The sequence below is a fragment of the Protopterus annectens genome, chromosome 14.part0 (genome assembly GCF_019279795.1).
Source record: "Protopterus annectens isolate FY-2018-M chromosome 14.part0, PAN1.0, whole genome shotgun sequence".
Classification (NCBI taxonomy): domain Eukaryota; kingdom Metazoa; phylum Chordata; order Ceratodontiformes; family Protopteridae; genus Protopterus; species Protopterus annectens.
Window position 1 is genome coordinate 1,157,747,591 of NC_056748.1, and position 15,495 is coordinate 1,157,763,085.

At 44.4% G+C, this 15,495-nt stretch overlaps 1 protein-coding gene across 2 annotated transcripts in view; it reads left to right on the forward strand.

The window, feature by feature from the left end:
* LOC122789471 (microsomal triglyceride transfer protein large subunit-like) overlaps positions 1–15,495 on the forward strand; it is a 1,260,333-nt gene that overhangs the window by 83,307 nt on the left and 1,161,531 nt on the right. For both annotated transcript variants that reach the window (XM_044056964.1, XM_044056965.1), the window contains exon 2: positions 10,754–10,941. In XM_044056964.1, the coding sequence (XP_043912899.1) occupies positions 10,754–10,941 (188 nt within the window). The remainder of the gene's footprint in view (positions 1–10,753; positions 10,942–15,495) is intronic.

Here is a 15,495-nt window from a genome sequence, read left to right on the forward strand (position 1 = left end):
CATTTTTTGCTCCAATCGCTCCTTCTCCGACCCATTTTCTGTGTTCGGAACGTTCAGAGCCGAGCCGCGTTGGATCCGGGGGCGGGTCAGAGCCGACAGTGCTGGGCACTTCGGTTCTGGCTGGTCCCTCGAGCTTGTCGGATCCGACCTCTCGGAGCCGTGGACCGAGCTTCGGATCCTAGGGATTTGGTGTGCCTTCGGCTCCGTCCCGGTCGGAGCAAATGGGTCCCTCGGATCCGATGGTCTCGGCCCTGGGTCCGATCCCCGCTTCGGATCCGAGTGGGAGTAGGCTCTCGGATCCAATCAAGGATGGCTCCTTCTCGGCTTTCGCTGCAGTGGAGAGGGTACTGTTGAGTGCATCTGGGCCTCCGGTCCTGGCTTCGGCTCCCCCCTGCACTCCCTCTCAGCTGGTTCAGGCTCCCATCACCCGGCCTTTGGGGCAGCCTGCTTCAATGCCTCTGGGTGTTGTGAACATGACATTGCGGGTGAGGCTTCCTCGGACAGCCCCCCCAAGGAGGTTCCTCACAAGGCTAAGTGTAAGAGGAGGCACGTGGACTCCCCCGAGTCCCTTACGGAAGATACGGACTTAGATGAAGGGGAAGACTCCCCAAGATCACCCCCCGAGGATGTCTCCTTTGGAGACATCATGGAAATGCTTAGGATTAGGGGGGTTGGTCTGCCCCCAAGGCTTCCTCCAATGAGTCCGTATTCCTAGAGGCGTTTGAGGCATAGCTATCTACCTCTTGGGTGTCCCCTCCCCTCGACCCCCTGGTGGACCTTATTTCCACCAGGGCTTGGAAGGAGCCAGACACTGTAGAGCCAGTCCCCAAGCGCCCAGATAGGATCTTGCGTGCCCCTGCAGAGAGAACCCATTGGAGCAGAGGTCCCCCCGTGGATGCCATGTTGGTGGCGGCGGCCACCAAGAGGGAGTTGGCTCAGGAGAGCTCCGCGGTCCACCCACCGAGCAAGGAGTCTTGTGCGATGGACCGCCTTGGGAAGCGGGCCTTCTGTTCAGCAACCTTCTCGTTAAGGGCACTGAACTATATGGCGCACGTCATCCGGATGCAGCGGGATCTAATAAAAAAATATGCTGCTTCCCCCCAGAGTCCATGTCGGAAGGGGACAAACAACTGTACTCCTCCCGAATGTCTACTCTACATTCCATTTCTAACACCTCTATGTGGCTCTTGTCTCACGCCACTGAGGGAACCGCTAGAGCTGGCAGAGTCGGCCTGGTCATGAGGCGACAAGCCTGGCTCCGACATTGTGACTTCTCGGAACCCTTTAAGGCGTCATTCATGAATGCCCCCTTTGATGGTTCTGCACTGTTCGGCAAAACCATTCGCGACACTTTAGTCCAGAGCGAGAAAGACGGGAAGACTCTGTCTCCCGTCAGAGTCCACTTCTCTGCTCCCCAGAGGTCCTTTTCCAAGAACCAAAAGGGTCAGAAGAAGATGTGGTTCCGGAAATCGCAGCAATCCCAGTCTGCTCTGGACAACCAGTCCTCTCGTGGCAGAGGAGGACAGGGAGGACGCCACCCTAGAGGCAGATGGGGTCCCAGGAATTTTGGGTCCAGAGAACCCTTCTCTGAGAGACCCACACAGAACCCCTGAGGGGTTGCCCGACTGCTCCTCTCTGGAGACAGTCAGGGGACGTTTTTCGAGGCACCTAGCAACATGGGAGTCCATAACGACAGATCGCTGGGTGCTTCGAATAATATCCAGAGGTTACCAAATTCCCTTTATTGTAAACCCCAAAACCAAAAGCCTCCCCGACGTACCACCCAGTCAGAGGGAGGTGGCTGCTACAGAAATTCAGCAGCTTTTACAAAAAAGAGCCATCCAACCCGTCCCCCCAGATCAGCTCGGATCAGGGTTTTAGTCCAGGTTCTTTCTGGTGCCAAAAAAGACAGGGGACTTGAGGCCCATCCTTGACCTCTCTCTCTTGAACCTGGCAGTCCCCAAAGAAAAGTTCAGGAACGACTGGATGTACTCGATAGACCTCAAGGATGCGTACTATCACATTCTAGTGGACAGATGCTCCAGGGGGTTTCTCCGCTTCCGGCTGGGAGCCAGTCACTTTCAGTTCAGGGCCCCAGTTCAGGGCCCTCCCCTTCGGTCTCACCTCAGCCCCCAGGGTGTTTACCAGTGTCTTGGCAGTAATAGCAGCCCACCTAAGACTCCAGGGAATTCAGGTCTTCCCGTACCTGGACAACTGGCTCCTCATCGCCCCAACAAGGCATCTACTCTGTTCATGCAGGGATTACTTCCTCAATCTTGCTCCACGCCTAGGGTTGACTGTCAACATGGCCAAATCCTCTCTGGCTCCTACACAGATAATAGATTTCATAGGGGCGAGATTGGACTCCAGACTAATGCTTGCTTTCCTGACTCCAGATCGGCTTCAGAACCTGAGGTTGCATGTACAGGCCATCCTCCAACTCCAAGCCCCACCGGCGGATTTGGTCCTGTGGGCTCTAGGATCCATGGTGGCAGCAATTTCTCTGCTGCCCTTAACCCGTCTAAATATGAGGGTTCTACAGTGGACCCTCCAGGTACAATGGTCCCTGTCCCACAACACTCTGTCTCATCCCATTCCCCTAAGCAGGCCTTGTAGAAGGTCGCTCGTGTGGTGGCTCCAGTCTCCGAGCCTCCACGGGATGCCCATTCTCGATGCCTCCTCCCATTGCCACAGTGACCACGGACGCCTCTCGCCTGGGGTGGGGGGGCACTATTCAGGCAGAATGGTCCAAGGCACGTGGAACGACATAGAGACCTCCTTGCATATCAATGTCCTAGAGATGAGGGCGGTGCTTTTGACATTGCAGGCACTTCACAGCCGCCTTCTGATTGGGACGATTGCGGTAACAACGGACAACATGTCAGTTGTCTGGTACATCAACAAACAGGGGGGAACCAGGTCTTATCCTCTTTGTCGCGAGGCCATGAGAGTGTGGGAATGGGCGATATCCACCAACCGCTTTCTCATTGCAACGCACATTCCGGGACGGTCCAACATCTTAGAAGACAGGCTCAGTCGTACAATTCTGACCCCATACGAATGGTCTCTCAATCCTCTAGTAGCGGAGCGAGTGTTTGCCCGATGGGGGTAACCCTGTTGCGATCTTTTTGCCTCTCCCTCAAATACCAAATGCAACAGTTACTTCGCTCTGATCCCCCCTCAGGGGGAGTCCCTGAGAGACTCTCTAGTACATGCTTGGCCTCCCAGTCTTCTTTACGCTTACCCTCCACTGCCCCTGATGCTAAAACTTTTACAGAAAGCCAGTCAGTTGGGGAGCAAGATGATCCTCATTGCCCCATTCTGGCCTCGTCAGACGTGGTTCCCGTACCTATGGTCTCACATGATTCATCTGCCCTGGATTCTGGATCCTATTCCGGATCTCATTACTCACCCTCTGGGTCTTCCAACCCCCAACCTGGTCAACCTCAAGCTGACGGCTTGGTTGCTCCAGTTCCACTCCTGATAAGGACTCCCAGAATTTCCTCACCAGTCAAAGCTATTCTAGTAGCAGCACACAAGCCATCCACCAGAAAGGTCTATCGGAGTAAGCGGAAACGTTTCTCCATCTGGGCTGAGCACCATCACTTAGATCCTTTTACGGCGCCTTTAACTTCAGTTTTGGATTTCCTAACTACACTCTTTCATCAGGGGGCTAGCTGCTCTACAGTCAAGGTACAACTAGCAGTGATTTTGCACTATCATGTAGGGCATGAGTCGGGCCCTCTTATTACCTCCAAGCTCTGTAAAGCTTTTCTCAGGGGTACCTTCCTCCTCAGACCTCCTATTCGGGAGGTAGTACCCCCATGGGATTTATCGTTTGGTTCTACAGGCCTTGACAAAGCCCCCTTTCGAGCCGGCGGCCATGGTTGATCTTAAATACCTCTCTTGGAAGACTGCCTTTCTGGTGGCCATTACTTCAGCTAAAAGAGTCTCGGAACCTCAGGCTCTCTGTGTCAGACCACCATATTTGGCCTTCCATCAGGATAGAGTTTACCTCAGGATCAGTCCGTCCTTTCTACCTAAGTTATCTTCGGAAGCTAACATCAATCGATCTTCCCATGTTCTTCCCCAACTATCAGAACAAAGGAGAGTATCAACTACATTCTTTGGACATGCACAGACAATTGCGTGTTTATATTAATCGAACTGCTGGTCATAGACAATCAGGCAAGTCAGTTTCTAAAGTCACCCTATCATGGTGGATAGCTAATTGTATCCTCTTAGCATATCACAGTTCGGGAAGGCCTGCACCTCAGGGAGTCCACTCTCATCCTACTAGAGCTGTTGCTACATCAGCTGCATTTAGATCTAGGGTTCCCTTGGATGATATTTGTTCCGCAGCCACTTGGGCTTCATCTCATACCTTTATCGGCCATTACAAACTGGATGTTGTCTCCCGAGGTAGGGCATCCTTTGGCTGTGCAGTGCTCCGGAATATCCTTCCATAAAGGCCACCCAAGATTCAGGTAGCTGGGGACTCTGCCCCAAAGGTTGCTGACAAATGAAGTGCCTACTTCAGATTAAGAAGTTATGTACTCACCATAACGTTCCATCTGAGTAGGTATCTTCATTTGTCTGCAACCATCCCCCCCTCCTTCCCCCGACCAATACGATTCTGACTAGGAGTTGTCCTAGATGAGTCCCTTCTGGGACATAGTAACAGTTGTTATATGGGGCAAACTTGATCTGAGGTCAGTCAGGGTTGGCAGGGGATTATGGGTAAAGGGAGGAGCTAGGAGCTCGGATCTATGCTGTGGTAGACGTTGCCAGCTCGGATCCGAGATCGGATCCGTATCCCAAAGGTTGCAGACAAATGAAGATACCTACTCAGATGGAACGTTATGGTGAGTACATAACTTCTTATTTCTTTAACCTCTAGAAACAAAACAGAATGAGAATGATGCATGGTGAAGATAATATACATAACAGACAAATGATACTTTGGAAACAAGACTGAAAGTCACATCACTGCCTTTTTCTTATGTTCTGTATTTTGTAGTATGGTTCTATACCAGCTTCTCAAAACAGACTGCTTAAAGAATGAAAAATTAAGTAAAAGTGTACCAAGAATACAAATATGTATACACAGGAATCTATACCTGATAGTCAACTTACTACAATAGCAAAAGACAGAAGATTGACATCTGGACATTGAACTGACCAAAAGTAAAATACCCAGAATATGTTGGTATAATGGTTAAGGTGTTCACCTTGCAGACATAAGGTGCAAGGATTAAGTTTCACCCTTGGTCACTGTGTGATTATTGGCTAGGCGTATAGTATTCTGTAGACTAATTGTTTAGTATTATGTTGGGTGTTGGCATAATGGTTAATGTGTTTACCTCATAGACACAAGGTACAGAGTTTGATTCTTGGGAAGCATTGTTTGGCTTGAAAATGCACACAGGATCATTAACCCAGTATTCACCTATATAGATGACCAAAACTTTGATATTATATAAAGCTATGGGCAAAATGAGAAATGTAAAGCAAGAATGGCAGACGTTGCTGAGGTATCTATTACTCTTGGGTAAGTAGTTGTCATGTACAGAACAGTGAAGTCACAGAAAGGAAATTAAGTACTACTGTTAGATAGATATGTGTATAATTTGGAGAAAAAACAATAAATCTCAAAAGTACTGGGTGTGCAAACTAAAACGTACAGAATGATATAATGGAGACGCAGAAAGATACCTGGCATGTGCAGACCTGAGGCATCATACAAATATGTGTAAGGATACACCATCCTGGATTGTTGATGGCGTGATGGCCAAGATGTCTGTGGAGAGAAGCCTAGCCGTACCAAATAGGAAAGTCATATTGAGGCAAGGCTATGGTGTCTGCCATAAATAGTTAAGCGGACAGCAGGATATAGTACTAGACGCTGACAATGTTCATGATTTCCTGTTAAAGAGTAGCACATTTAAGGAGGACAAGTTAATGAAATGATGTTGTGATAACAGAAGCGGTAGTGTATAATAAGAGAAAGAAAAGAAGAGAGAAGTTGGTAAGATCTGAAGCAGCTGATAATGTTACTGTTGACCACATTCAAGCTTGAATAATCATGAGGTAGTATGGTTTAGGAGAAAAGGTGGTGAAAGTATTAAAAATCAGTGTATAATAATACATGGATTATAGTGATAGTGAAAAAGTTAAAACAGAAAAAGGGACCAAAGCAGAATGTCAAATAAGCAGAAGTGTGTTTATCCTGGAAATGAACACATGTACGGGTAATTGTTAAAACAAATTAAGTGAGGCAAGATAATAAATAAAGGAGGGAGTGGGATGTGCCATTGTTTGTCATAAGCAGATGATTTAGTGGTTATAGTGAAAAAATAATGGGTGGATGAGAGAGAGAGATGGCAGTCGAAGTGGAGATTCAGTTGCAACAAGTAGTGATGAAATATAGAAAGAAAAAAGTAAAGGTTGTGGGGATGTGATGAACAATGAATGAGGTAAGCATATTAGAAATAAGATATTGTAATGGAGGTGTGAGCATTTGCCAACAGAAAGATGTTTTACAAGAAGTAGAGTTGCTGTGTGATGGAATACATTTCAAATGTCATTTATAAATGAGCTGCATATGATTAATGCTTTCTTATTAGAACAACTGGCTTTTCTTGAAACGTTTATATGTTGTTTTAAGAGTCTGTCTTTAGTACATTTAGGGATCAAGATCAGGGGTGTAGCCAGAAATTAAATTTTGTACTCAAACCTAGTGTTGTTGCCCCACCACCTACCGATCATTTAAAAAAATCTACTTAACCTTCAAAGTGCTACCCACAATACATATAGGAAGGTAGTATCTTATTTTCAACTTTTACCATTTATTCCCATAAAAAGCTGTTTCTAGATCTGTATTCCTTTCACACAGGCATTCTTTGTTTACCTCTGTACTCTGTGCTTTTTGAGTGTTGAAATTTCCAAGAGATTCTCTGAAAAAATGTACTAGTTTGAGTACAGTGAGTATGCTTAAGTACACCTTTGATCACAGTTATATCCCATATTTAATGAAGAACTATATACAGGAGTAAATAATATGAGGGATTGAATTTGATGAGTTTGGTGGTGTATATAACAGCAGTGCTTCTGTTTTGGGAATTGAAAAATATAAAAGATAATGGAGGAGTATTAATAAGTAGGTGTTATATAAAATGTGTGATCATGTTTGGCTGGAGGGGATGACAAATAAAAGGAAAAAAGAAGGTGACAGTGATGGCATGAAGGAATTTGTGAACAAGATGAAAATACAAGCGAGAGAAGTTTAGAAGGAAAGGAAGGTGTAGTGTAGAGAGTTAATAAAAGAAAATGTTTTTATTTACCCATGGAAGCAATTAGATGAGCATACAAAGGAGGCGTAAAGGAATGGCAAAATACTTTGAGAGTGTTTCTGAAAGTCATTTTTTTGAGGAGATTATTATTAGATAAGTTGTCTGTAAGTACTGCATAATGTGCAAGAGGAAACGTGTAATGTGTGTGAAGTGGAAGATACTGCATATCATGCATTTTTGTGCAGTGTGTGTGAAGTGGAAGATACTGCATATCATGCATTTTTGTGCAGTGTGTGTGAAGTGGAAGATACTGCATATCACGCATTTTTGTGTAATGTGTGTGAAGTGGAAGATACCGCATATCATGCATTTTTGTGTAATGTGTGTGAAGTGGAAGATACTGCATATCATGCATTTTTGAAATGTAGAAATGACGGGGGTTTTGGGAGATGTTCAAGGGACAGATTAAATGTGAATGTTTTAAGGAAATTGGTATGGATATGGTAACATATGGAAGATATAAGGTGGAAATGGAGAGTGATATAGATAAGCAGGATAAAATATTGCTTACAGTAGTACGTTATTGTGGAAATCTAGATGGAGAATTATTGTAGAAAAAAATATGGTGACTGGAAAGTGTATTAAGCAAGGTAAAAAAGTGGCTGGAGCAGCAGGAGGAGGCGTTGTTAAGAAGATTAGTAAAAATATATGTAAAAGTGTATAAGTTATGTGTAAAATAATGTAAACAAATGAATAACTACTTTTGGTAAGTTGTACATACACATAAGCTACCACCAACTAAGGGAGGTGGGGTCTTGGTTTAACATCTCATCTGAAGCACATCACACGCAGGAGTGAAGCACCCCCTTTACTGCACTGTAGTGTTAGTATTGGAAAATTAATCTTAGTAACTGGTGTGGGACTATACCCATAAGTCTTCTGAGCTTCCAGCATCAGGGGTGAGTGGGCCATATGTTGTGCTACTGGCACTGCAATATATTACCCCACACCGCATATTTAAGCCAAAACTGATGACAGCAACCAAATCATTCACCAGAAATTAACTCCAACCATCTCATCTAGTGTGAAGAACTGACCACTGGAAACCATTGAAGTATATGCCATGGAAGTGAGCATAACAAAAATATTAGATAAATGAGACTAGATCATGCAAAGGTGGTAAAATGGTTTATTCTTATATCCTGCAATACCTGCTTTATCCTTTTTTGAGGTAACAGGGGAGTGTGAAGACTGGTAGAGAATGGGTGAAGGCTGCCAGCGTAGTCAAATAGAATTTGTTACATAATTCTGACATTAGTAAATATAAATGTAAAATACAGGCTTGTTTCTTAAATGAAAGAAAACACTGTAAAATGTGAACTTCAAGATTGTAGCAACATTGCCATCTGCTGTAAGGAAAGCTAAGCCAAGCATTTCACATCTGTTCTTTTGAAGTTAAAATTATGTCTTGTGTACCCTTTGGTCTAGATAGTGGTGCCGAAGAGGCTAGCTGAACACATTATTTCTATTGTTTTAACTTAAGGAATAATTACTATAATGTACACATGAAATGTCTTTTATTGTTGTCGTTTCCTGAGCAGGTGTTAGCTTGCTAAATAATGTAGGCTGTGGCCTGGGAACTTCAGACTAAGTGTCAAAATGATGTAATGTGTATACTGGGAAAACCTTAATGTCAAAATGATGTAATATGGGAGGGCCCAGCAGAAATGTTAGTGATTTTAAACTATTGCTGAGAGAGAGACTGTAAGCATTCTGTCTTGATATCCAAACTCAGCACTGACTTGCTCTATGAAAGTAAGTTCCTTTAGAAGTATGTTTTCTTGCAGAAATAGCTAGGACTATAAAGATTAGACTTAAGTGTTTTTTATGTCAGGACTGTACTACGGAATTATTTTAAGTTTCTGTGTGATCTCTGAACTCTTGAGTAGCATTGTAGTGTAGTAGTATTGTCTTGTGTTTTAATTATTTATTATTAAATATTTTAAAAACCTTTTACCTGTGGCTAGTTTGTGTAGAGTTAACTTAAGCTGTAGAGTACATTGCATATTTATAGAGTTTATTGTACAAGGCCACTCTAAGCCTTAGACTGATTAGTCACACTTACCAATTGGATAATAATATTGCACAGTAATAATTGAACACCCTTTTAAGGGCCTTTGGGTAGCTGATAAGTATTAGCTGGTGGTGGCAGTAATAACTACTGTATAGTCTGGGTGAAGGGGCACAGCTGGAGAATCTGTGTCAGCCTTTCCCAGGAGTGTCTGTGAAGTTGTATAAATACTTATCTTAAAGTGTGTGTGTGGTGTGCCAGCTACCTGGGCAGGAACACGAAGCACTGGTGGGGCAGAGAAGGGTACTGGAGGTTAGCTTGCTAGCTAGGCTGAGATCTGGACCCTATAGCTGTGCCAGCTGGGAGTCTTATTGGGGACCTAGGGAGCAACCAGCCCCAGACTGACTGTGATCTCTGTGTGCACTTAAGGGAAATTGTATTTTACTGTGTGCATTTGTTATCCTTTCCTCTTATATGAGATGCCATCTCTGGTGTTAGTGGTGAGGATTGAGACTCCTTGATTGCTGGGCCAGGGCATGGCCGTCACAGGGAGTAGGAACATATCCCTGTGCTCAGTGAGTTCAAGAAAAAAACAACAAATGCGAATCAACCAACATGGTGTAAGACCTACCGCATTAGGAACAAGACTCGGTGCAGTTATGCACAAGTCGTTCCTCAGCAAGCTGTCCAGTTCTAATATGCTGGCATTAAGAACTGATCCAAATTCACAAACAATAAACAATAACAGGTACATTACGGCACACCTGAACGTACGCACATGTGTGTGCATGCACACACACACCCCACATGTGCAGTTATGGACATTTGAATTTTGCATATATTAAAGAATGCTCAGGCTTGGCTCTGGCAGATACAGGATGAGGTCACCAGGAAGGGAAAAATGGCTTGGGAGAACAGGTGATGAGATGAAAGAATGTGTTCTGAATATTATGGGGTAATGCTTGCTGGCACTATCAGTATATTGGTTGCTTAATTGCCGAACAAAGTAATTTAATATTGTAATCCAAATGTATAATTAACAATCCAAATGTAAGTTTGCACCCCAAAACAACTTTACTCATAATTATCAATAGCTGTAACAGATAATTTTGGTGTTATATCTGATCATATACTAATTGTACAATAGTATTATAAGACACTATGTTTATTTTTTTCAGGACATAGAGATGAACATTTGGATCTGTCTTTATAGGTAGCATGGATAATACCCAACTTTACTGCTGCTTGCATTTTTGGTGGGGAGGTAGTAAATCAGCATCTCAGTGAAGATATATGATACCTCTGCCAGTATTCACTCTGATGCCTGGAAGGGAAGCAGTAATCTTCATACTTGTTTTCACATCTGATGTTTGTTTGTTGTCTCTTGCAGGATACCTTGCCAGCCCATACTTTCAGCCTGGGTTTACTTACCAATACCTCTACACAGTAGACACCATCCTTGACCATATTTCCAGTCCTATGCTAAAGGGATCTGGTTTCAAAGCTGAAATTCTGGTTCAGTTAAATCTGGTGTGGGCAAACAACAGTAATCATCTGGAGCAACTCGTTCAGATCCAGGTATGTGATGCAGCGTTCCCTGCAGTGAAATCTGTTAATCATTGAGCAGCAAGTACCTTTTTTCTCTATATTCCCCTTGACAAAGTTCCAGTTATGTAGCACTTTGTAGATTGAAAATGTGTCTGTGCCATGTAAATCATGATAAGTTAACTTCAGTTCTAAGGAATAGCATTTTGCTTAATAACCCTTCTGATGTTTTAAATGTTAGCATTCTGGTAAGGTAATATACCGATGTAATTGGTGGGGCACTACCTTTTTTATATCACTCCTGTAATGTACAGGTGTGACTATTAATTTACATCCAATGTCATCAAACAGTATAATAGCATAAATAGAAATAACAAGTGTGAGGAAGAGGAAATACAGGGATTTTCCCCTGCTGGATTAATACTGAGCAGCCTATCTGTCCCTGGAGGAGTGGTCTCAGCCCAGAAACTTGTTGTTTATTAGCCATTTTGGGCTAATTCCTAGCTCTTTCAAGTCCCCTGCTTAAAAACCTGCTTTGGCGTGGTTTTTGCGCTTGTTCCGACTCAGCAAAGCTCCTCGTGGTCCTGCAGAGTGGTGCTAGCAGCAGAGAGACGAAAAAGAGTGACTGGTACCTGATTTAAGTACCTTTTTACTGCTTTTACCTCTGCGACTGTCTATTCTCGCCGAAAAGCGAGTTGAAACTGCTCTTTTGCTTACAATAAGCTTGCTACTACAATTATTATTACCTGCACTTTGAAATTGTCATTTTGTTTGAATTAACTGTTGAGGCTGCTCACTCAAGTGCGCTAGCCTGTGTAAAGTATTTACTGTGCTTTTTCTGATATCTGCCTAAAAAGAAAAAAAATCCTTGTTTCCCGCCTTTTTTGAGCTAGAATAGTCCCTAATACAGGTTTTGCTGCATTCTGGACTTCAGAGCAGTTCCTGTGTTACCCATATCCTTACATGGATCGGGGGAAGCTTCTCTGTTCACCAGTGGGAGTGGGGAGCTTTGAGCAGCCTATCTGTCCCTGGAGGAGTGGTCTCAGCCCAGAAACTTGCTGTTTATTAGCCGTTTTGGGCTAATTCCTAGCTCTTTCAAGTCCCCTGCTTAAAAACCCGCTTTGGCGTGGTTTTGCGCGATTTTGCACATAGCGCAGCATCAGGCAGCGCCGCTTAAACAGGTTTAAACTATTACCGGCTCCACAGAGTCTGCTCTTCACTTTTTCCCTTGGAACTGATCTAAATCTCAAAGGAAGCACTCTATTTTCATTTTAAAGCCTTGCACTTGCTCTTATAAGTAATCTTATAAGCAAAACACCAACAAACGTAAGCACTAAACCCCTCTTATACTCTTCCCTCTTATACTCTTTTTAAACACTTAACACCCTATTGATCCTTTTTGATCAGTCAAAAATTATTTCATCATAATATCCTGACATGTCCAAAGGTTAGTTTCGTGTATACTCTCCAGTCCATCTGGTGAATATGGGAATTTTGAGGCAATGTTACAACTGCCTTATGTACACAGACAACCCTTTCCTCCTCCCAACTAACTCAAATATATGTGACAGATGCAACTATATAGCCAAACTGGAGGTTGAGCTCTCTCAACCCATGACTGGCACAGTCAGTCAGGAGGAGAAGGTAGCCACACACACCACAAATCCAGTCTCACATAGACCTATATCAACAGCAAACCAAACACATAAACACACAAAAACATACCCGGAGGCTCTAAATAAAAATCTGCCTAAGCAGCAGAGACCTCCAAAGCAGACACTCAAACAACTGCTACCCCACAACAATACCCACGTATCACATAGTTCACAAAGTCAGTGTGCCACGCAGTCACAGCCCTTAAGGCTAAACAACACACCTAATACACTTGTAATAGGTGACTCTATTGTCAGACACACTGACGTCCCACTCACCAGGCTGAACAAGGAGAAGGTCACTGTAAGCTGCCTGTTGGGTGCCAGGATCCGCCACATAACACAAGCACTCAGGTCACTCCAAAGCAAGTACAAATATGACTCTGTCATTGACCATGCTGGTATAAATGACCTGAGACATACCTCCCTAGACTACATGAAAAGAGACATAGAGGAGCTCTCTGATCATGTAGCCTAGGCCGGTATGACCCTGACCTTGAGTAGCATCTTACCCTCACCAAGAATGATGCCACAGTATAAAGACAAAATGATCCATTTTAACAATTGGCTAAAGTATTGGTGTGATTCAAAGGGGATCCAGTGTCTGTCAGCCTGGGATGACATGCTCGACAAGCCAAGTTGCTTCGCTAGGGACGGCTTGCACCTGTTACCCCTGGGCTTTCGAATACTGGCTAAGGCTCTTGCCACCCCCATAGTGCCTTTTTTAGGCAAGGCTCAAAAGACAAACTCACCTCCATAGACAACACAAGGAAAAAGAAACTAAGGGTAATGCTGCTCAACGCCAGAAGTCTAAACCTCAAGATGCATGCACTCGAGGGTCTCCTCATTATGGAAAATATCGATATCTGTGCAGTAACAGAAACCTGGTTTCAGGTTCCCAAGAGCACCCCAGCACTACCAGGTTATACCTCATACCATGCTTTTCAGCCCCAAAACTCAGACTGAACCACGAAAGGAGGGGAGTATCCATATTCATCAAAGATACCCACACCTCCAGGTTAGTGACACTGCACGAAGCAGCGGAGACCATCCATGTGCAACTAACAGTGGGCAAAACTGCCTTTCAGTTTGTAGTCTGCTACAGACCACCCTCCCAAACTCAGGAACCCCACTCGGCTTTCCTGAGAACACTGGAAAATATGAAGGTTTCTCCAAACACCATCATATTGGGTGACTTCAACTACCCAAACATAGATTGAGAGCACTACTCAAGCCCCAACACCCTCGCCCAAAGGTTCCTAGAATTTATAAACTCAAATGCCATGGAACAATTGGTCACCATTCCCACAAGAGGGGAAAATATATTGGACCTTATCATCACCAACATGGGGACTCATTGTTCCACACCAGAGGTATACCCCTCATTGGTAAGATCTGACCATAAATTAATCTCACTGGACATCCTTATCCCGTCCCCACCCCCAGCCAAGGAAATCACGGTGAAGAACTTCTCAAAAGCAAACTTCACACTTCTCAAAACCGAGGTGGAATCCTTCAAAGCCCCCGGGCCAGTGGAAAATACGGCCCAAACCGCAGAATCCTTTACAAACGCATTCTATGGACACCTACAGGAATGCATGGATCATGCTATCCCAAATAAAACCAAGACTCACTCCTCCAAGGGCAGGAGACCTGTCTGGTGGATCCCAGCCATAAACAAGCTATACAACAGAAGGAGGAAGCTACTACATGATAGAGCAAATTCCCAAAAAGGGAAAGCATCTCTGATCTGTACTAGCAAGAAACTACGATCCCTCATAAAATCATCCAAGGCCAGCTTTGAAAGAAAAATTGCACAAGACGCTAAAGATAATCACAAGGCCTTCTTCAGTTATGTCAGGAACCTGGGTGCCAACTCCCAGATATGCTCTGAGTTAGAGCAAAATGACAAAAAATACACTGAAGCCACAGACATTGCCAACATCCTGGCAGACAAATTCAGTGCAACCCCCCCCCCCAAAAGATCAAATGTCTATCCCAACAGAGTGTAGCCTCCCTGACATCAAATATACACAGGTGAGAGCTGCCCTCTCCAAAGCAAAAAACACAGCATCAATGGGACCATATGGTGTCCCAGGCTGCATCTTACACGAGCCTCAAGAAGAACTGAACCCTCATATAAAGTCACTGTTCAGTCTTAGCCTCACTACAGGATATGTACCCAAGGAATGGCGTACAGCAACAGTGGTCCCACTCGACAAAGGTGGTGCCACAACGAACCCCGGAAACTATCGCCCTATAAGTCTGACTAGCCTGGTCTGCAAAGCTATGGAGCGTATCATCAAGGAACTCATAAACAAAGACATTGGGAACCTCCAAACACTGGATTCCAACCAATTTGGCTTTGTCAAGGGCAGATCTTGCCTCTTGTACCTGGTCGACTTTTTGAAACAGTCACCAAGGCAATAGATGAAAGGAAGGTAGTCCACACAGCCTACCTGGACCTCGCAAAAGCCTTTGACACAATACCCCATTCGGGCATTATAAATAAGCTCACTAGCTTAAATATCAACTCCTATGTCACAAGATGGGTTGCAAACTGGCTCAGGGATAGAACCCATATGGTCAGAATTGCAGGTGCCATGTCAGACTCTAAATAAGTTACAAGTGGCGTCCCACAAGGCTCAGTCCTGGGACCTCTCTTGTTCGGTATATATTTCTCGGAGATACAGGCTAACACAGGAGGACTATGGCTGACCAAGTTTGCAGATGACTGCAAACTGGGTGCCATAATCGACTCGCCGACTGACACAAGCATCCTCCAAAAGGGTCTCACAGAGACGGATAACTGATGCCAGAGCCATGGCCTAAAGCTAAATGCCAAAATGTGCATAGTCATCCCCTAAAGTGCCCACAAACTACCACATAGGTGGAAAACCATTAAGTACGGAAGAAGTAATTAGGGATTTGGGGA